The sequence below is a fragment of the Atta colombica genome, unplaced genomic scaffold (assembly GCF_001594045.1).
Source record: "Atta colombica isolate Treedump-2 unplaced genomic scaffold, Acol1.0 scaffold163, whole genome shotgun sequence".
In the NCBI taxonomy this organism is placed as follows: domain Eukaryota; kingdom Metazoa; phylum Arthropoda; class Insecta; order Hymenoptera; family Formicidae; genus Atta; species Atta colombica.
The window spans coordinates 745,380-765,382 of record NW_017259254.1 but is presented as its reverse complement, the minus strand read 5'-3'; the positions used below and the strand labels follow the sequence as shown (position 1 = coordinate 765,382).

The 20,003-nt window shown below is 37.8% G+C and overlaps 1 protein-coding gene across 1 annotated transcript; it reads right to left on the bottom strand.

Annotated features, from left to right (window-relative positions):
- Positions 1-683: 683 nt before the first annotated feature.
- Positions 684-18,722, bottom strand: LOC108685993 (protein gooseberry-like). The gene is made up of 6 exons (XM_018191018.1): positions 18,668-18,722; positions 10,945-11,258; positions 9,820-9,949; positions 4,593-4,764; positions 4,044-4,322; positions 684-951 (listed from the first exon to the last, which is right to left on the bottom strand). The coding sequence occupies exons 1-6, from the start codon at positions 18,720-18,722 to the stop codon at positions 684-686; spliced, it is 1,218 nt and encodes a 405-aa protein (XP_018046507.1).
- Positions 18,723-20,003: the final 1,281 nt, after the last annotated feature.

The window sequence follows — 20,003 nt, the reverse complement described above, 5'->3', positions numbered from 1 at the left end:
ATATATATATAAATAGAGCATTTGTATTATATTATTACTATAATAAGGCAATTCTAAGATGGTAAAGCATCCGAGGCATCGCTGTTTCACAACTGCCAAGTGCTAATCACTCTAACGAATAAATCTTCGTAATTACCGACACTTCTCAGAAGTCGGTGAGCAGCTTACTTAGGTACGACTTAAACGTGAGTTTAACTCTATCATAAATATGCAGTGTAACTTCGTCGTGGAAAAGCTTACATGTACCATTTATAAAGCGATTATAGGATATTTACAATTGCTTGTATCTTATGCATAAATTACTGATTACATAATCATAAATAAAACAAATCTTTTCTCCAAATTTCGAAGACTATACAACATATTTTACATCTACTTCAATCAGAAACCATTCAAGAAATGATATAGTTGTCGATGAAAAAATATCTTTTGAGTTTCTAATAAAAGTAATAACATACAATAATAACGCAAATAATTATTTAATATTAAAAGCTAAGACAAATATATATTCTTATAAAGAACAGTTTAACAATCAGCAATCTTTTCAAAACGCGTGCAAATTTTATCAATTCAAAAATCGAGCCTTAAAAAAACAAAATAAATAACAGTAACAATTTCTTAAGCCTTCTTCTTCCTGTAATTGCATACAAATCGATGTGCGATCGTTTCTCACGCGGTTAAATTCAGTGAACTCTTCCGCAAACCTGAGAATCGATGCTGCCCAAGTACGGATATCCGCTCTTCGCCTCGCTAGGGCTATGCGGAGTCACGTGAGGCGCCATCCCCGTCGAGACTGGTACCCCGGAGGAAGATCCACCACCTTGCACCATGCAGGCGCTCATGTTGGATCCGGTCGGGCTGACGCTGCCCCCCAAACTGCCCAGATTGAGATTGGTGGAAGTCAGATTGGAGGCAAGGTTGCTGCTGCCGTAATGGGAGGCGTTGAACAATCTGCAACAGGCAAGATCAAAGGTCTGCTTACAAGGAAATAAACGGCGATAATAAATTATTATGTAATATTACGAAACTTTTACATTCCTCTGTCTTGTATTAACGTGATACTTAAAAAAAAAAAAAATTGTTCTCTGAACAATATCACATAAATAAGAAAATCACATAAATAAGAAAAAGGAGAAAATCATTATTTCTTATTATTATTCTTATTATTATTATTATTCTTATTATATTATTTTTAGTCATTAGAATTTTATTAATTGCTATTATTAACAATGTAAAAGTATTCAACTTTCAATCTTAATTTTAGAAAGGTCTGGGAAAGATTCTTTTATTAAAATTATGAATATAATATTGTGAATATGATGTAACAATTGACTTATTAAATATTGATGGAAAGAGAGATAGATATTCTCTCACGAACGGCATATATCAATCGGCAGTTAAAGGGAATATATTATTCGCCAATATTCGTAATTATATCTCCGTTCGACATCTTGAATATAAATTAACTATTGTACGTGCGCATACGTACGGACACGTGGGGAGTAAACGATACGATGAAATGAGTCGCACAATGGTGAAAGGTGTCCACATACGGTAATACGAAAATGAAATTCCGGCGTGTTCTCTCAACGGTGGTTACTGCCGTTTGCAAGGCGATACCGCACTCACACATGCTCTGCGAATCGGTTAGGGCGTGTCGAGGGCGGCAGCGGCCGATTTCCAAACACCGTCGCGGCCCTTTGAGCATTCTGATACACTACCATGATTAAGGATCTCAGATCATTGTCCCTTGAGTGGTAAACTTCGTTGTTGCTTTTATTATAATATTGTTATTCTAAGCTTAAAAAAATAACTGTAGTTATTTTAGTATATCTGAATGAACAGAACTATGGGAAGACTAACATTTCTTCAGTATCTTTGGAATTTTAGAGAAACAGATTCATATAGACTTTTGATGATATAAATGATGTTTTGAAAAGTACATAAAATTAACAAGTTAGTGATATATTTTAAAAAATATGTTAGGAAAAATGTTATAAGAAATAAAATTAGATAAAATCCAAAGGTATAAGAAATCAATTCTTAATTAAAATAAACTTGAAACGCGTATCGATATTTTGAGACGATTATAGCATACGATTGTAAAACGAAGTCGGCCCTTTGAGCATTTCGCTATGACGCTTAAGCACTCTAAATCCAGTCGATGCCAGGCCTAGTTCGCACTATAACTTTATTTCTTTCCCTTTTTTTTTATTTAGAAGGTAGCGCGACGTTTCTGGCGGAAGCCGCGCGATTTATCGACCATACTCCGCCCTACGAATCTATTTTCGTACAGAAGAATGTCTCTCCTTCTCTGCTCACAAATCAAATTTTTTTTCTATGGTCACGTTAACGAATTCTTAAGAATTTAATGGCAACCAAAATTTACAGCTCGCGAATTCTTCGGAATTAAAATCGGCCATCAAATAAAATATGGGACCTAGATTAAATATTTCTCTCGAGGCAAACCGATTTCGATTATATCATCTAAAAAATTCAGAAAAACGTAAATTGCATTTTTTTAAATATCTTTTTAATTTTTATATTAATCTCCTTTTGACTTTTTGTCAGAAAATAATTCATTATTTCTGTCTTTAATAGCTTCAGTGCTATTTGAATTATTTTCAAATATCTAAACTTGTGTTTTTCTCTTGACCAAAAAACCATCATTAAAACGAAATTTATGATTTTTTTCTGACGTCTTGGGACAGTTTCTTAGCAGAAAGCACATTGACATTTCCGAGTGGCGAGATTTGTTTTCTTCTTCTCGGATGGAATGCATCGCTAACATAACTCATAGCCATTTCACGAGGTTTTGTAGTTTCTGCGCTTGTCTAAATGTGAAACGGCAAAAACGACGATAATCTTCGACAGCAACGAATTCGTTCGAACTTAAGAGAACCAACTACGGAAAGCGACCCCCCACGAGGTAGACTAACGTTCTACCAGAGGTCCATAAGTATTATCCCGGATGTTTAAGACCGGCGAAGCTTCGCTCTGTGCACCACGTGATGGCACAGTGAGCCAGTCCGCTGTTGTACAAGGCCCAAAGGGGCCCAAGCGAGACAGTAAGCCTGGAACATCACCACGAGAAAGAGGCGCGCGCGGCAATGCGCGGAGATAAAGACGGTGAAGCCAGGGTGTTTCGAACAATTAATTCAGCCATTGTGGCGTAATAACAGGTTGCTCCGGTGGCCGGGTTGCTACAGTGTTGTTACACGTCGAGCGGACGAGCCGATTCACTTGAGTCAGAGAGATAGAGCGAGAGCGAGCGAGCGAGCGAGCGAGTGAGCGAGAGAGAGAGAGAGAGAGAGAGAGAGAGAGAGAGAGAGAGGAAAGTGAGAGAAGAAGAGACAGAAAGCACGGAGAACAAGGAAGCAAGAGAAAGAGAACCAATGGGCCCTGCCGACACGTTTTCTGTGTGGTCCTCAATTATGTTGCTTCTTGGGCCTCCGTAATGAAACGCTACCGGCTAATAATCCAACCCGGGTCTTGATCCTTCGACGTAGGGTATGTATGTACCTGTACCGTGATCCAGCTTTAACCGATCGCGGCAGCGCCGCGAGGTAGCAATGATCGATCGCGGATAATCTTTGCGGGGGTGTCCACGGACGAGAGATATCGCGTTCGATCCGTTACGTATCCACGTAACTTCAAATTTCAGAAAAGGAATATTTATAAAATTTTATGAGCTTATAATTAGATCAAAATAATAAAATTAAATTTGATTTGAAATAAAAATTTTTATGTAGATTATTCATCAAGATCTGAGGAATAGAATTGCAAGTACCTAATGATGATTAAATTTTCATATTAGAAAGAAAAAACGCTATTCGAGAAATCTAAATATGATAATAAAAAATCCTGTATGAAAAAAGTGCATAATATACGAAAATCGATACGATTTACGAAAAACAGATTATTAAATCAGCAACGATTTTTCCTAATAGTACATTACACTGTTCACGCGATTTTCTTTCTATCTAGTTAATTTACAAAATGAACATTTTGACAAATATAATGCATTAGTTGCTAAAACTTACCCATAATTATCCGGAGTCGCCCGTGGCCATTGCTGCTGCGCAGCGTAGTAGTTCTCCCCGTAGTTGTAATGCTGAGAATAGCTGGCGGTGGTTGCTGCAGCGGCAGCAACGCTCGCCTGCCCGTAGCTCTGATAGCTCTCTGCACCATTACCGTAGTGCTGAGTTTGGAAGGGTAAACTCATGTTGAAGGCGTTCAGCTGTTGGCTGTTCAATTGTTTGCGAAGCCTGGCACGCCTGTTGCTGAACCAAACTTGCACTCGAGCTTCCGTTAACTTTGTTCTGCGAAAAAAAAACATCCAAAAATATCAGTAAAAATACAAATCGCAAATATATAATTTATGCTATCACAAAGTCTACAGTATTAGTAAGTTTTTGCATTTTCCTGCGATGTGTAATTTTAGTCATAAATTATAATAATTTATTCCATTTAACATATAATTTTATACAGTAAAGATAATTGATGTAATTAAATATATTGATTTAATATTACACAAATACAATTTTTTTATATGTAATTTTTTTATGAAAAAGAATTCCTAAGAAACTTACTTTTGTGCAAGTTCCTCTCTGGTGTATACATCAGGATATTGCGTCCGATGAAAAGCCGCTTCCAATTGTTCCAGTTGTTCTCCAGTGAAGGTAGTCCTGCTTCTACGTTGTTTCCTCTTCAGCGCAATGCCAGGCTCGCTTTCCGTGTCGGAGTCGTCACCGCTACTTCCAGCTGAACATAACAAAGACCGCGCTATTTAAATACGCAACTTTAATTGTTTTCCAACAAGATACATGGACTACACAAATGACACTGTGTCCAACAGAAAGTGTTCCAACTGTGATACAATATTATTGCTTGACACTAATCTTGAAAGATTTACAATTTAACTCTAAATTAAAATTATGAGTCTTATAGATATGTTAAATCCTCGTTATAAAAATAAAAATAGAAAACTACAATGCACTCTGATGTATTACATTATAAAACTTTCAACAAGTACTTTACACTGTATAACACAAAATAAAACAGCGTATTCTAGTTGGAAAACAGTTTTTGTCATTAAATATTCAGTTTAGGGTTACATATCAATTAATTATTAACGAATTTATCGCAGGAATAAATAAAATTATCCTACTATTCTAACGACTATAAAAATTTGATTCTTTTTGTTCTTCTTTTATTAATGGTATCGTCTCTGCACGATATAGCCAATAGCAAATCTTTTCTTCCAATATTCCACAAATAAATGTTTTAAATGAATATAGACATTTGCTAAGAATGATTACAAAAGACAGTTATACAGTTTTGTCGAAAACTTGCAAAAATTTATTGTTAATACTCGGCAATTTTTCTGATGTAATTGTAAAAATTTAACATATTAACGAAAATGCGAATATTCTACTTGTACATTAAAACATCATCGATAGTTTTCGAGAGGAGAAACGCAAGCGTGCGTTCTTTAATAGCGGCGAGAGCATCTCTCGGTCCAGCACGTGCTGCACGTCAGATACCGAAGATAGGAAGCGAGTCGTTCACGCCCACAGTTCACACGCCGGTCTCAGCAACCCACCATTAAGACCCTTCTGATTACAGCCATGCCCAGCCGAACCTATACTAAACTAAAACACCGGAGAAATTAGGGTTCGCCGCGAAGAAATTAAGTTCTTTGACATGTCCCGTCCCACCCGAGCTAAACGAAAGCCCGTTTCGAAGAGGAATCGTTGTCTGCCTCCACGAGACACTATTTATGGAATTTCAAGTTTGATTTGTAACCCTTTTGAAGCTAATTTGTTCTCCACGGTTTGTTTCTGTTACGCTGACTTCAACAACTACACTCGATAACATTATAACTTCGTCCGACTTGATAAATGAATAATTTAATATTTAATATATTTTACAAATTCCATTTATAAAATTTATAGTATTACTATTTATTATTTATTATTACTATTTATAGACATTTAATACTTTCTTTCTATAAATGCACAGTTTTATACAAATGGGGAATATTTTTGATTAGTGTACAATATTTAATTTCTCTAAACATATATCGAGATAATGTAAGAGATCTTATATGTCTCTTTTTATAACTGTACTCCGTAATTTATAGACTTATTCTCAGATCAAGCTCAACCGACGAGAATAAACGTCTAAATCAATAGCACCTGCGCGAACATCAGCCAGAATTTAAGAACATGAAGTGCATGGCGGTTCCTGCCAGATTAAAGACTGCTGCGCGCTCGTAAATCGTCGCGGGAGTTTCAGGTGCATGCCCAACAATTTTTCGAGATTCTAACGCTTTTCACGTACTATCAGCGCCTGCCAATACTTCATGAATCCGAGACCGAATATACATAAAAAAAGATAGCAACTACTTGTATAGTTTCTACAAAATAAATTTAAAATTATTCTCAAATTTATTAGCATAAGCTATTAAATTTGAATATCAAATTTGTTCTTAAGAAAAAAATCCTGATTTATATTAAAATGCGTCATAAATACGAATAAATTATCTTTATACATTTTTTAACATGAAGATAAAAATAGTTATTATTTTAGAAGAAAATTATAAATGGAAAGCACAGTTTTGCTGAAGTATCTAAAAATTTAACTATGGATATTGAAATAATTTTGTTGGATCCATCAAAATAATTAGGTAGGACGCTCAAACTGATTGCTAGAATACAAAATTTATTACAGCATTATTCATTATGCTCGAAAGTCCTACATAATTAATGTGATAGTCTAAATTATTTTTAAATTTGCATCTAACGAAATTTTTACTTCAGCCAAACTTTTCTTTTCGTGTATATATATATATATAAGGTAGAAATAATTTTTGCACGAGATTGCAGCGTTCATAACGGGACTGTTTACTATTAAAAAGCTTCTATATCTTTTGAACTGAGAGCAGTATTACTATCGCGATTTGCTGAGAAAGATTGCGATGCTAAACAATTACTATCGGAGAAATGACTGGAGCGGCTAGGCGATCGCTGAAGTTACGGACGTGGTGAACGGCGAAGGTCTCAATCACGAGTCTGCCCCGCAGTAAGAGCATCTAAATCAATAGAGGGTGCCGTTGCGTTCCGCGAACAAAACGGCAGGTACAGGGTGTGTTGTTGGCGGTTTGTAAGATTAGAGGCAGGCGGCCGGGTACGAAGCCGAGGAAGACCACACGCCGCGGTTGGTGCCGCGTAGGTATATACTATATATATGCGCGCAAGTCCATCCGTCCTCCTTGCACCGTTGTGGAATCCACGCCATCTCCTCGTCTTGTTCCTCAGGTTCGACTGCTCTTGCTCCTCTTAGTCGTTCCATCCGATTTCTTCTCTTTCACGTTCCTCCAACTCTGCTCCATCTGACTTCCTCCTTCTCTGCACGAGCTACGCCCGGATCTGTCCCTCTCTCTTGTCGCCCCGCGCGATCGTTCCTCCCGATTTCTTTGACGGAGAGACAGACCGCGGGGTTATTTATCGCGCGTGTTCTTGGCTACCGGAACCGCCGGGTGATCTTGCATTCTGGGACTGACATGCCAGCGAGGGGAGAAAGGTGCACGGAAGATGAATGGACGCGAGACGAAATGATTGAAGTGTGTATTTGTGAGACCTTTTAAGTTCCCTCGCGTTGATTGCATCGTGCATCCGATCTACTAGATTGTTTGCTATTTCTCATTTTGTCGCTATTTAACGACTTTGTATTTAACCATTCATTTAACTTCTACTGTTTTCTTCTTAAGAGAAGTAATTAATATACATATATGACAGAAGAATATATTTAGAAAAAATTAAATTGTGTGCGTCTGTCTGTGTGCTTATATCAAACGCTAAGTATTCTTGTAAAGAGAGAAATATCAGGAAGACATCCTTATCCGTATTCTGTTACTTGACTATGATGATGTGTTATTATCGCATTAGTGCATCAATCGCTCATGTTATCTCGCTCTTTCTCTTCATTCTCCAATCCACGTCCGCGTCATAAGCCGATCCAATACATCGCCGACTTCAGTGCTAAACCATCACGCTGCGATTGAATAAAAAGAATGAAGGTTCTACGTCCGAGGTGTGCATTCAAAAAGACTCGTCCCTGCTTCTTCTTCCTCTTCTTCGTCTCCATATCCTTTCCTTTCGCGGCGGTGCATTAGCGGCGGGAACAGCGCCTGACTTTCTTCTTGTTCCTCCCCTTTGTTCGAATCATAATACATAATTTACCCGGCCTGCAAACGCGGCGAACCCAATAAAGATCTATGCGTCTTCCTTCAGGACTTTTATTGAAGTATTCATAATTGAATCGCTACCTTCGGGGCAATTTTATCTCAACGTCGTGACTTATTAACGATTCTTCGCGTAAAATATATTGGTGATAAATAATCGATCGCTTTATTTAAAATATATAGAATTGTCTTCATGATAAAAAGCACCCGGAACAATTTCACTGAAGTACCTTTCGGCTAAATACAGGTACATTTGAAATTAATTCTGTTAAATCAAAATAATGTTGTGTGAATTTTTTCAAACTAGTTACTAGAATGTCAAAATATTTTGTAACATTATTTGAATGTCTTAACATAATTATTTTGATGGTCCAATAAAATTATTTCAGATCTGTAGTTCATCTAAAGTAAAAAATTAAAAATTTAGCTAAATATAGATCTGAAGATAATTTTGTTGGACCATTAAAATAATTCTGTAAGACGTACAGACTCATTGCTAGAATGTCAAAACTTTCTGCAGCATTGCTCATTTGTGAAATTTAGCTAAATCTAGCTAAATTTTTAGATATTTCAGCAAACCGTCTTTTTTGTATTTCTATTATTTCAATATTGATCAGCTGCTTTAATTCTCATTTGACTCTCGTTAAATCACGTAAAAATCACGTATTTATTTACAATAAAAATATTTCCAACAAATAATATGAATAATATCAAGAAGATGAAAGTCGCTTTCACAACAGCGCAAAAAGATTGTTCAATGCGACAGGAAGCAACAGGTCGAGCACCATCCGTGAGTCGTTGCGCGAAGTTGCAATCTCGGGCATACGTCTAATCAAAACTAAATCTTCCCGACAAGGTAATAAACTCGACACATCTACGCGCCACGGGACGCCTAATATTTCTTCGCACCCCTTACCGCCAGTAATAAATAAAAAAGAAAGGAATTCCCCTTTACGTTTCGCCGACCGGACCTATATTCCTACCAATCCCCAGCGTGGCTACGAAACTGCTGGATACTTCAATAAGTAGAACTCGTACATATCTCGAGGCTCATGTAACGTTCAACACGAATGTGAAATAAACGAAATACAAATGATAACGTCGCGAAAAGTATCTACGTAATAATTACATCCCTTGGTGCGATCGGTAATTGAATCTCTTATTACTTCCATATATGAGTTCGTAGTTATAAACACGTTAAAAACTTTCGACTTTAAAGACTGTACGGAAAAAGATAACGACTTCCTTTCGTATTACGCATATGGAAAAAGTGTCGAATAGCATTTCAGATCGGGCACTTTGAATACATAGGCTACAAACGGTTGATCGTCGTGGCCGCCTTGCTTCAATTAACTTAGCACATGACTACGCTATAATTACGCTTATTGCTCGATTAACCCCGGGCACTTCATTTGCGTCTGCCCGGTGGTTTATGCAGTGTTAAAACGACGATATGTATTGCGAACTTTGAAAATATATTTTTCGATGGTGAACCGCACATCGTGTAGGAAATCTTGATAGTCTCGGCAGATCGTATCGCGATGATCATAAATGTTACTCATAACACTCACCAAGAATACCATCAATAGAATGATTTCTGCGTAGGTCATCACCGGGTCGTGTCTGATTGGCTGGTCCACGTAGAAGTCTGGTGATACTAGATACGGAAGGTGCCGATGCTTTGTCACAGACTCCGTCCTGCTAGCAGAACCGCGTTGGACTAGTTAGCATAATTTTTCTTTCAACTGATATTTCTTTCATGATTTAAATGACATTTTCCAATAATTTATATAACATAATATCATGAAGATACATATTTAAAAAAATTATAAACAAAAAGCAGTGTATACTTTAGGTATCCTTATATTTCTAAATTACTTTTAACGCACATCTCTATCATTTACTTTAGATTTTGCACGGCTCCGTTTATTTATATAAAAAAAAGAAAAATGTTACATAACACTATGTCTTCATCTTTCGGTGCGGCTCTCTAGTGTGCATGTCTGTAATTTTCTTTTATTTTGTATCCCTGATAGAAATGTATACAATTTCCTAGATATCCATCCAGTTATTATCTAATATTATTGTATTCTCATTAGTTGTAACAATATTGCGTAGGAAATGAACAAAAATTTAATAGAGTTTTATTCAGTGTAGTTTCTCTAGTAAAAATATGTGCAATTTATGTGTGTACGTGTACGTGTGTAGACACCTGCTCAGTTGTTGTTTAGTATATCAATAGATTATTATTAGTTAAAATATCGCGTAGTCCATTTATTATCCTATTTTTGTTCAGTAAACGTATCTCGCATATTTTTTGTGCACTCTAATTGCAGTAAACGTATCTCGCATATTTTTTGTGCATACTAATTGCAGATAAAATGTTACATCTTGATTGGGATTCTAAATAATTTTTGTTCTCAATTACTAAACAAAGAATTAATATTTAACTGTCCAGTAACTACTTAGAAAATGCATAACATTTCTACCAGAGATGCTATAATCTTTTTATTTTTAAAGATACATACATTTGTCGTTATATTTGTTAATGTCTGACATTTTAGTTGAAAAAAACTTGTTACAATAAATATGTTTACTTTTATGCGATATTTGCATAATATATAGTATGACACCGAAAGATGTTTCTCCTTCTATAATTTAAAAACAAATAAGCGAAATGGATGATATCAACAGACCTTTATCAATTTCTCGCGTATCTCCCAACTGAAGATTCCAGGGTTCTGCCGCCTAAGATCTTCAATCCTCGCCTCGACTTCCGGCGTGGCGACTCGCGGTTTGCTGCCGCCAATCACACCGGGTCTTATCGATCCTGTTTCTTGATATCGATTCAGAATCTTCGAGACGCAGCCATGTGACACCCTGAGCTGTCTCGATATGACGCATGGCCTGACGCCGGCCGCTGCCATCTCAACGATCTTCAAACGGATATGGTTCGGTAATGGACGGCCGTTGATGAATACACCACCTAGCTGGTTCACGCGACCCTGTCCTGCAAATGTAATAACACAGAACCGTTTACCATAATGGCACGTCATGTTGTCTGGTACATCTATTTCCACGGTACGAGAACGACGGGTCATACATGATTGTTTAATAATAACGGAATGGGCAAAAGACCGTCACGCAAATTTCGGTGTCGGGGACATCAAAGACGACGTATGATGACGTAGATCGAAATCACTATTTTAAAAGACGTAATTTTCCGGCGCGAGAAGTACAGAAAACGCAATATAGATTTCTATGGACTGTTTCTTACGAAGTAATTATCGGCATGTACCGATGACAATATTCGAAACTATGTGTATGCAATTAAATACATTGTATCTCGTGAGACGAGAAGAAAACACTACCGTGCGCTGGATGGTAACGAAGCTGAGGAAAAATAGTGTATTTTCTCGGCGCCATAGTATTATACAATGCAGCACGGCGCAAGTGGCGTGACCATTTTTCTAAATGAGAATAAACGGATCCGCGTACAAAAGTGACGGAGGAGAAAAAGAACAGAGATTCAACTTGCGCAAAAGAGGGCCGCTTAGCAAACAAAGCGCGACGACACGCGAGGTGCCGCTCAAACACCGCTAATTACCGGTAATTAGCCTACCTCCCCCTCCCTTCCACGACATCCCTTTAATTAACTTAATTATAATCACGAAGTCAAACAAACGGCGTTACACGCAATGGGCAAAGCGGTTCTGGCTAGCAAATGGGGGTAAAGAAGCGGAATGAGATGCGTGCGGATGTGCGGTGGCTCTTATGATGATGCGCCGCGAACATGGACACCTCGCGTGCTTCAGAAAACCACGAAAGAGGACCGCGTCACGAGTTACGGCCCTGGTTTTGCACGGAGTAGTAAAAGCCATGGATGAGGGGACAAAAGGGAACGTCGAAGCGGCTTTAAAAGCCTGGGGAGCCTTTAAAAGCGCTCTCTCTTTCGCGCGCGGGGACAATAGGGGAAGTCCTCGACGGACAACCGGAGGCACGGCCATATCCTGTGTGTTTGTACCTATTTACATAAAGGAAACTTTGCATAAGAGAAGAGACGCACTTATGCGCGTCTCTCGCGGATGCTGCGTGCGATGCTCCGGATCGGAGCTGTGATGTTCTCCACACAGCGAAGATGCTGCATCCTAATGGTAAATCCAAACATGCGTATTGCTTGTATTCTTTATTTTTAATAAAACATCAATTTCTTAATATATTACTGTTAATTTATACATATACTTCTTTCTGTATGCTACTCAATTATTTCTTTAAATTCCATACAATTCATCTCTTCTGCAAATAATATTTGAACTGTATCTAGACTTCGCCCGTATACTTTATATTCTCTTTTATATTTCTCTTTCGAATGACAACTTAAAATTATTCAAGAACGATGAGAAAGAGTTATCGCGGCAGGTTTTAATGGCGAAAACTAGTGGAGCTCGCGGTGCGGATCCCCGATAATCCAAACATTTTCACGATCGCATCGGGGACCAACGGCGCACGCTGGCGCAGCACCAGTTCGTGATATATTCTCAGCTGGCTACCTGCTGCGAGAAGCGCGGGGTCTAAGGAGTCCGCTAATTACCACGGCGTAATTCAAAAGACGACCCCCTTCCTGGGCGCGTCGAGCTCTCCGGCACAAAAGTAGTCCCGTTTCGTCGTTCATCACGGGCCCAGAGATTTACATCCCCCTCCGTTCCCCTCCGTCACTCCGCAGCCTCCTGCTGCCCCCTGCCCTCTCTGAGATCTTCTCGCGCTCAGTAAGGACATATCCGCGAGTGCGTGCGACGCACACACTCCCACACACACCGGTCGTGCCGGTGTGTATAGGCCGGGTTACGGTCCCGCCGGACACCTCTCTGGTGTATGACGTCAGTCAGGCCGCGGGGCCCGACGGGATTACAGGCAAGATCAAAAGGCGCCGACCGCCGCCGCCACCGCCGCCGACTATGACGACGACGACGAGCTTTCGGTGCGAAGCGCGTGATATTCGTGAATTTCTGAAAAAATGCATAAACTGATTAGGGATCGAAGTTGACCAGTAGCGAAGTATTAAATAAATATTTAGTAATTAGAGAAACACTGTTAATTAAATACCTTGAGTTAAATAACATTTTGATATTTTTAACTTTTATTTGTGAAATGTAAATCAATCCATTAAAATGTAAAATCAATTCATTTTGGTAGTTAATTTCACAGCAAATATCGTTCATATTAACGTATATACTTAGTAAATAAATTAAATTTGAGTCAAATTAAAGACATTTTGAATTAAATTGTTTAAGTTTTAATTAAATTAACGACAAATTAGGTAGAAAAATAAGCGACTTATAGAAACAATTAAAAATAAAGTATAATTCAAGTATAATTGACATTATGATTTTAACAGTGAAAGCTAAAGAGAACGTGAAGACACAGAAATTGTCGCAATTAAGAGAAATAGGAGAAGATGCAGCCGCAGATATATAGGCCAGAGTAATTTCTCAGAAAAGAAAAAAATAAATTGAAGCATTTTCTTTCATCTTGGCAATAATTGGCACTAATTCCAATGAAAGGAAAATACGAGAAAGATAATTGAAGACAGATCTAATATCAATTTTCCCATCGAGATCCCCGTTTGCGATTACGAAAACGACTAAGAAAATCCATGCGGTGGCACGAGGCAAATGCCAAGAATGCCAGACTACTATTCGTCGCACGTGCAATACTTAGACGTATACATTACTACGCATGTATATGCATTGCGCTGCGATTATTACATTCTTGCGCGAGGCTCGCTTTAAGAACTTCAGCGTTCGTAACTCGAGTCACGGAATCGAAAGTTGAATGTTACCGCCCGTGTGAGCAGGCCCTTTACTCACGTTTTTGTTCCCTATTTGCCGATGGATATTGTTCGACGCATTCTTGCGGAACGCGCCGTCGCTACGTGCGTTCGCGGATTTTCCCACTGCGTCTCGCGCGATTAGTCCCGGTATCGATTGCAAAAGCCCGAGTTGTCTATTCTTTTCGATCGGAAATCGAAGTGATTTGTACACATGTCCGTGGAATCTATGAGTCTTTGTCTCGATTCTAAAATATGGCAAAAACGCGTTCAATGATGAAAACTGAAAGTGAACAAAAGATGGATGTTTGAATAATAAAAAAAAAAGAAGAGATTCTTTTCTTCTTTTTTAAATGTCACGGCATTAAGTTTGGTTGTAACAAAACGATTTTCTCGGGAGGACAATTTAATCCAAGCAGCTGGTGAATGATTTATGTCCTCGCGTAATTTATTATGGTAGAAACGCAGTGGAATCATTTTCGCGAGACTCGTATGGTTCGTATGATGGACCACCCTGTGGCCGGGTGAGACCGTATGGTAAAACGTCGAAAGAAATAATTTCCAGCATGAATTATTGATAACGGGCGATTGATTGTTCAGCGATCAAGACTTAATGTCCATGATCCGCGTGCGGACGTGACGAGATAGCGGGGAGGACCCGTGTCTGATTTGAATTCGCCCGACGAAGCGTCGCGCATCGTTAATTTTTACCTGCGAGGCAGCGACGGCCTCGTCGGGCCGAGGGTGCTCTTAGACACGGAGGTGCTTAGAGAATTCCGAAATAATTGCGACATACGTCGCCGGCCGTTCATTATCTGCGTGTCGTGAGACGTCAATTAATCCTTTTTCTTCCTCGGATCGGTCTCGATAAATTATTACGTGCGAAGAGTCGACGTACACTGTATTTTGTGGCCGCGACACTACCGCGGTTCACAAGCCGCGAGCTGTACAATTATGCTCTCTACAAAATTTTTCTTTATGATAATCCCTTGTATCCCTTGTCGCGGCCCCCTTATCGCTCTTAAGCAGTAATAACAACATATTATCAGGGTATTAATTGAATCTCATTAAGGGATCGCATCAAGGTATGCGATCGCTCCAATTTTCGCGTGATGAAGTATACGGAACGTCTCACGGCTCGTAGGGATTACAGGATGCGATCGCTAAATTTGTTATTCGAGGCTTTTAACTGTAACTGATCATCATCCAATTACGACACAGAGCCTCCCGGAGTCGTTTCGATCGCGCATCGTTTCATCTGGCGTTCCTGATTATCGATGAATGTGAACCGATATGATAGAGAACAATTAAAAAAAATATTCTTTGAATGTGTTACTCTCTCTCTATATATATTATGTTATACATTAAAATATATATTTAATTCTTTATATAAATAAAATGTAAGAAATATGAATATAATATCATATATGTTATATTTCTCTCATTGAAATATTCTTTTAAATATTGTACATCAGTAATATGTAACTGAAGCACAAAAAAAGGAAAAGAATAGCTGCTCAAGTAAAGAAATGCAGCTAATAATCTAAAATAATAATAATTTAAAAATCTAATAATAATGGACAATCAAAACAAATAATTATGTAAGAAGCTGAAGCATGATGAAATGCTCACTGAGAAAAATAGTCTCTGGTTTGATTAAATAGTAATTCTGGTGGAAAATGGACGAATCAGAATTTTCTAAATTAAATCTACTAGAATTCTAGTTGAAATAACGAGAATTCTGCTTGATAAGTATAATTATTCTGTTAAAATAAGAATTCTAAAATAAGAAGTCTAAAATAAGAAGTCTAGTAGACTTTATGAGAAATATTGTATCAATCAGAATTCCGATTATCTTAACTAGAATTCTAATAAATTTAATCAGAAAATTTTGATTCATTCATTTTCATCCAGAAATTTTTTTTAGTGCTCTTAAAGAGTTTTCTCGATAATCCATCAAAATTATTTTCCGATTTATATCTAACTATAAATTTTTATATATTTTAGCAAAACCGTTTCTTCCACGTATTATTAATAATTTATTAAAATCTTATTATATATAAAGCATTAATTCTTAGATACATTATACAACTTTTTTTTGTAAAAGACATATCGTTTACGTGGCTTAATGATAATTGCCGAGCGGTGTGCGTACAATTCCAAAGAGCAAAGGGTTAATTTCGCAGGCATCGAGTGGAGCGACGAAAGTTCCGTTGCGTCGATTACGCAATCTCTGCCGAGATACGAATGCGGTGATCGGTCTCCCGGATCAGAGGATGCTGGATGAGAGCGGAAGGTACACGCGCGTACCTGAGTGGGAGTAACCGCATGTACCGAAGGGATGCATGTACTTAGTGCGTGCGGTGTGAGTTCCGAGTCGCGCGAGGACTTCAATCAACGTGCCGTCGCCCGGGGCCTATCCGATATCAGACATTAGGTACCCACGGGTACAGGGTATCACCCCGGGACTCTTTCAACGATCCGACGCCCACTACACGCGAACCTGTATATCGAACTTTATTCGAAAGTGGCTGTAGTTCCCCTTCTCTCTTTTTCTCTCTGTCTCTTGTTTTCTCTTTTTCTGTATACTCCTCGGAATAATGGATAAACAATCGAGATTTAAAGACGCACGTGAGTGAAAGCGATCTGAATCGTTCTCCATTCGGAATCCTTTTCTACATTATGTAGATTGTAGAAGAAAAGAAGATAACTATTTAGTTCTAAAAGATGAATCATTTAGCTGATTGACAATAAGAATAATATATGTATAATGTATTATATTGTGTCGATAGAAAAATGTACAATACAAAAGACAAATATACAATACAAATAAAAAAATAATATTTTTTAGATAATAAAAGAAAATTGGCCTAAAAACTTTAAATTCGAGTTCTTTTGTTATCTCAAAAATGCTAATTTTTTTATTTGTGTCACTTTTTTAATAACACAGCAATATTATAATATTAGATATTGTGGAAATTATCGACAAATTGAAAAATGAAAGGTGAGATAGTTATGTCATTTTTCTATTGCTTTTTTTATAAAGGTGAAGCATTAATCTGTTCGATTAAATATGTAATAAATCACAAAGGATGAAAACAGCATATTCTTTTGGCCCCTTAGGTAGGAACTGCCCCTCGAAATTTACTCGTCAGCGTCGCGCACTGTTCCATAACTCATAAATTACACAATAAATTACAGAATAACGTACGAGCTTCTGTGCGATTATGCACAATCTCTTCCTCTCTCTTTCTCTCTCTCTCTCTCTCTCTCTCTCTCTCTCTCTCTCTCTTCCTCTCTTTCTGCCTCTGTGTCCAGACTTTGAAATCATAGCATGCATAGTCAGCATGTCATATTGCGAAACGTCACAAAACGTACATACAAATTCTTTCCGAATTACGTAACAGCATTAAATACTATAAGTTTTCGTGAGTGATAAGCTCTTAGAATGAATTAATCAGCCGGGCCGATTGCATACAAATCAAATATAGTAACGGTATTATAAAGATAGCAGAGTCGTTCATTGGGAGTCGCACACATACATGCGCTGACGGACAATGGATAATTCAGTCAAAGCGCATCGTAAAACCATTAACATCGACTGTAAAATATCTGCGACATCGTTGCGGAAACGTCGGCGGACGTCGAACATTGTCGTGAAACTCGCGCTGATGTTAATTGCGATATATTCTCAATGAGGCAAAATTTCTAAAAATAACGAAAAATATTATTTTTCCTTTACGAAGTTATAAATATAAAACGAAACAAATTTTGGAGAAAAAAATTTGTTATCGTGAAACTCGCAGAAAATACTCACGAAAATAATCACGAATACATAAGTTGTCAAACTCAACCCACCACAGATAAATAATACTTGCCTTTTTTAATTTATATATTTCGTAAATGAATGTATCTAATTATATTATAATAAGCAATAGCATTTATTTTTCGAAAGAAGCACCAAAAATAAAATCTTTACATAAAATTATATACATAAAATATATTTTCGTACAATCTCGTATAAAAGCGAGATCACAGAATTGTTGTTGTGTGCTGTTGTGATGTTTTGACATTTAAATAATTTTAAAAAATTGCTGCAATCAATTAATTACATCATTTAGTTTATTCTTGCATATCACTATATTCATTTCATTTTGCTATATAAATAAACAGTTTGATGTTCATGATGGACCGGCGCATTATGAGTATATTCTCACTTTTATCACATTATCAGTAAATTATTCGGAATTTCATTTTTCGCGCGAAATGCAAAGTGTATTTTTTATAAAAAATAATCTCCTAAAGATATATTTAAATATTCTTTATATCTTGTTGCATTGGAATATCGTGGATTGTGTAAAATTTTAAATTAATAATTCAGAAATAAAAATATCTATATAGAGAGGAAAATCATTATGAAGATTTTTTACATTTTGCTCTGGCGCGCGCGCGCGCGCGTATGTGTGCGTGTGCGTGTGCGTGTGCGTGTGTGCGTGCATGGTACGTGCGTGCGTGCGTGCGCGCGTGTGTGTGTGTGTGTGTGTGTGTGTGTGTGTGTGTGTGTGTTGGATATTTTTTATTAAAATTTTTACCTTGAAAAGGATAACCAGTGAAGTAAGGTGCCATATTGATAGTGCTGACTGCCATCTAGCTGTTCCTTTTTTCAGAAAGAATCTCTTCCGTTTGTTTCTCTCTTTTTTCTTCGTTTCTCTCAGTCACCAGCAGCACCAATCACACCAAGGATCCTCACTTCCGTCGATTTCGAGTCCGGCTCACAATCCGATTCACAAATCAAAGTCTCACTTTCTCGCATGCGCCTAGCGATAACAAGCAGCATCCAGCGGCGACAACGGTAACACTCGATTTCGCCTTCACTGCGAGGGGTCGAAATGAAAAGAGGACTCGCTGCCCTTTTTATTTTTTTAATTTTCGCTTTGACGCAAAGCAGGACGGACCTGTTGGCTCCGAAGTCTCGGCTGAAACTGCCGGTTTCTGCGGTCGCGATCGTCGAGGGCACGCAAAAGAAACGAAAGGCAGGCACGAAAGGAGGAAAGCCTCCGACGGAAGGCTCCGCCTTCGTCGTGGGACCCCTTTGAGGAGCGACCAGCCGACGGTCCCAGCCGCGCTCTTTCATGGCTTTTATCGGCGCCGCTGCATTGGTCACCTGCCAGGTGATCTTGCCGTGTTGGAGGTGGTCGCATGTCCAACTCCGCCTTGGAGAACAGACCTTCCTCCACCACACCACCCACGAACGAGGATGATGCGCGTTCGTCGCGTTCGCGCTCGGCTTACTTAGCTCTCCCGGTGACCGATAATATCGATATCGCGCGATCACGAGCTTCCTACGACTGATCAACATCAATTTTTTTCACGATTTCAACACGACTCGTTTGATTAAAAAAAAAAAATTCAATCTTCAAACGGACGTGACATTTTCGTGGCTCGCGAACAAGTTTATTGTTATCGATCTTAATTTTATGGTAGTTTTTAAACTAATTTATAAATTGAAGAATATATAATTCTAATTGGCTTCTAACTTTTAGTATTTATATATAATTTAAGATAGGAATGAATTATTTAATTTCCATTTTTTCCTTATGCGGAAAGATTGTCAATTTGCATTATTAAAATTTAACATTTATATTATTTCTTTAACATGCATGGCCGATTTGTTAAAATATCTAAAAATTTAGCTAGAAAGACTTAAAAATAATTTTTTTGGCCCATCAAAATTATGTAGAACATTCTAACATAATTAGCAATACTGTAAAATTACAAAATACAGCGATACTATATTTTGATATTCTAGAAACTAGCTTGAGCGTTATAGAATTATTTTAATAATTCAACGAAATGATTTTCATATGTATCTTGCTAAATTTTTAGATACTCCAGCAAAATTGTTCTTTCTGTATTATCAAGAGTTCT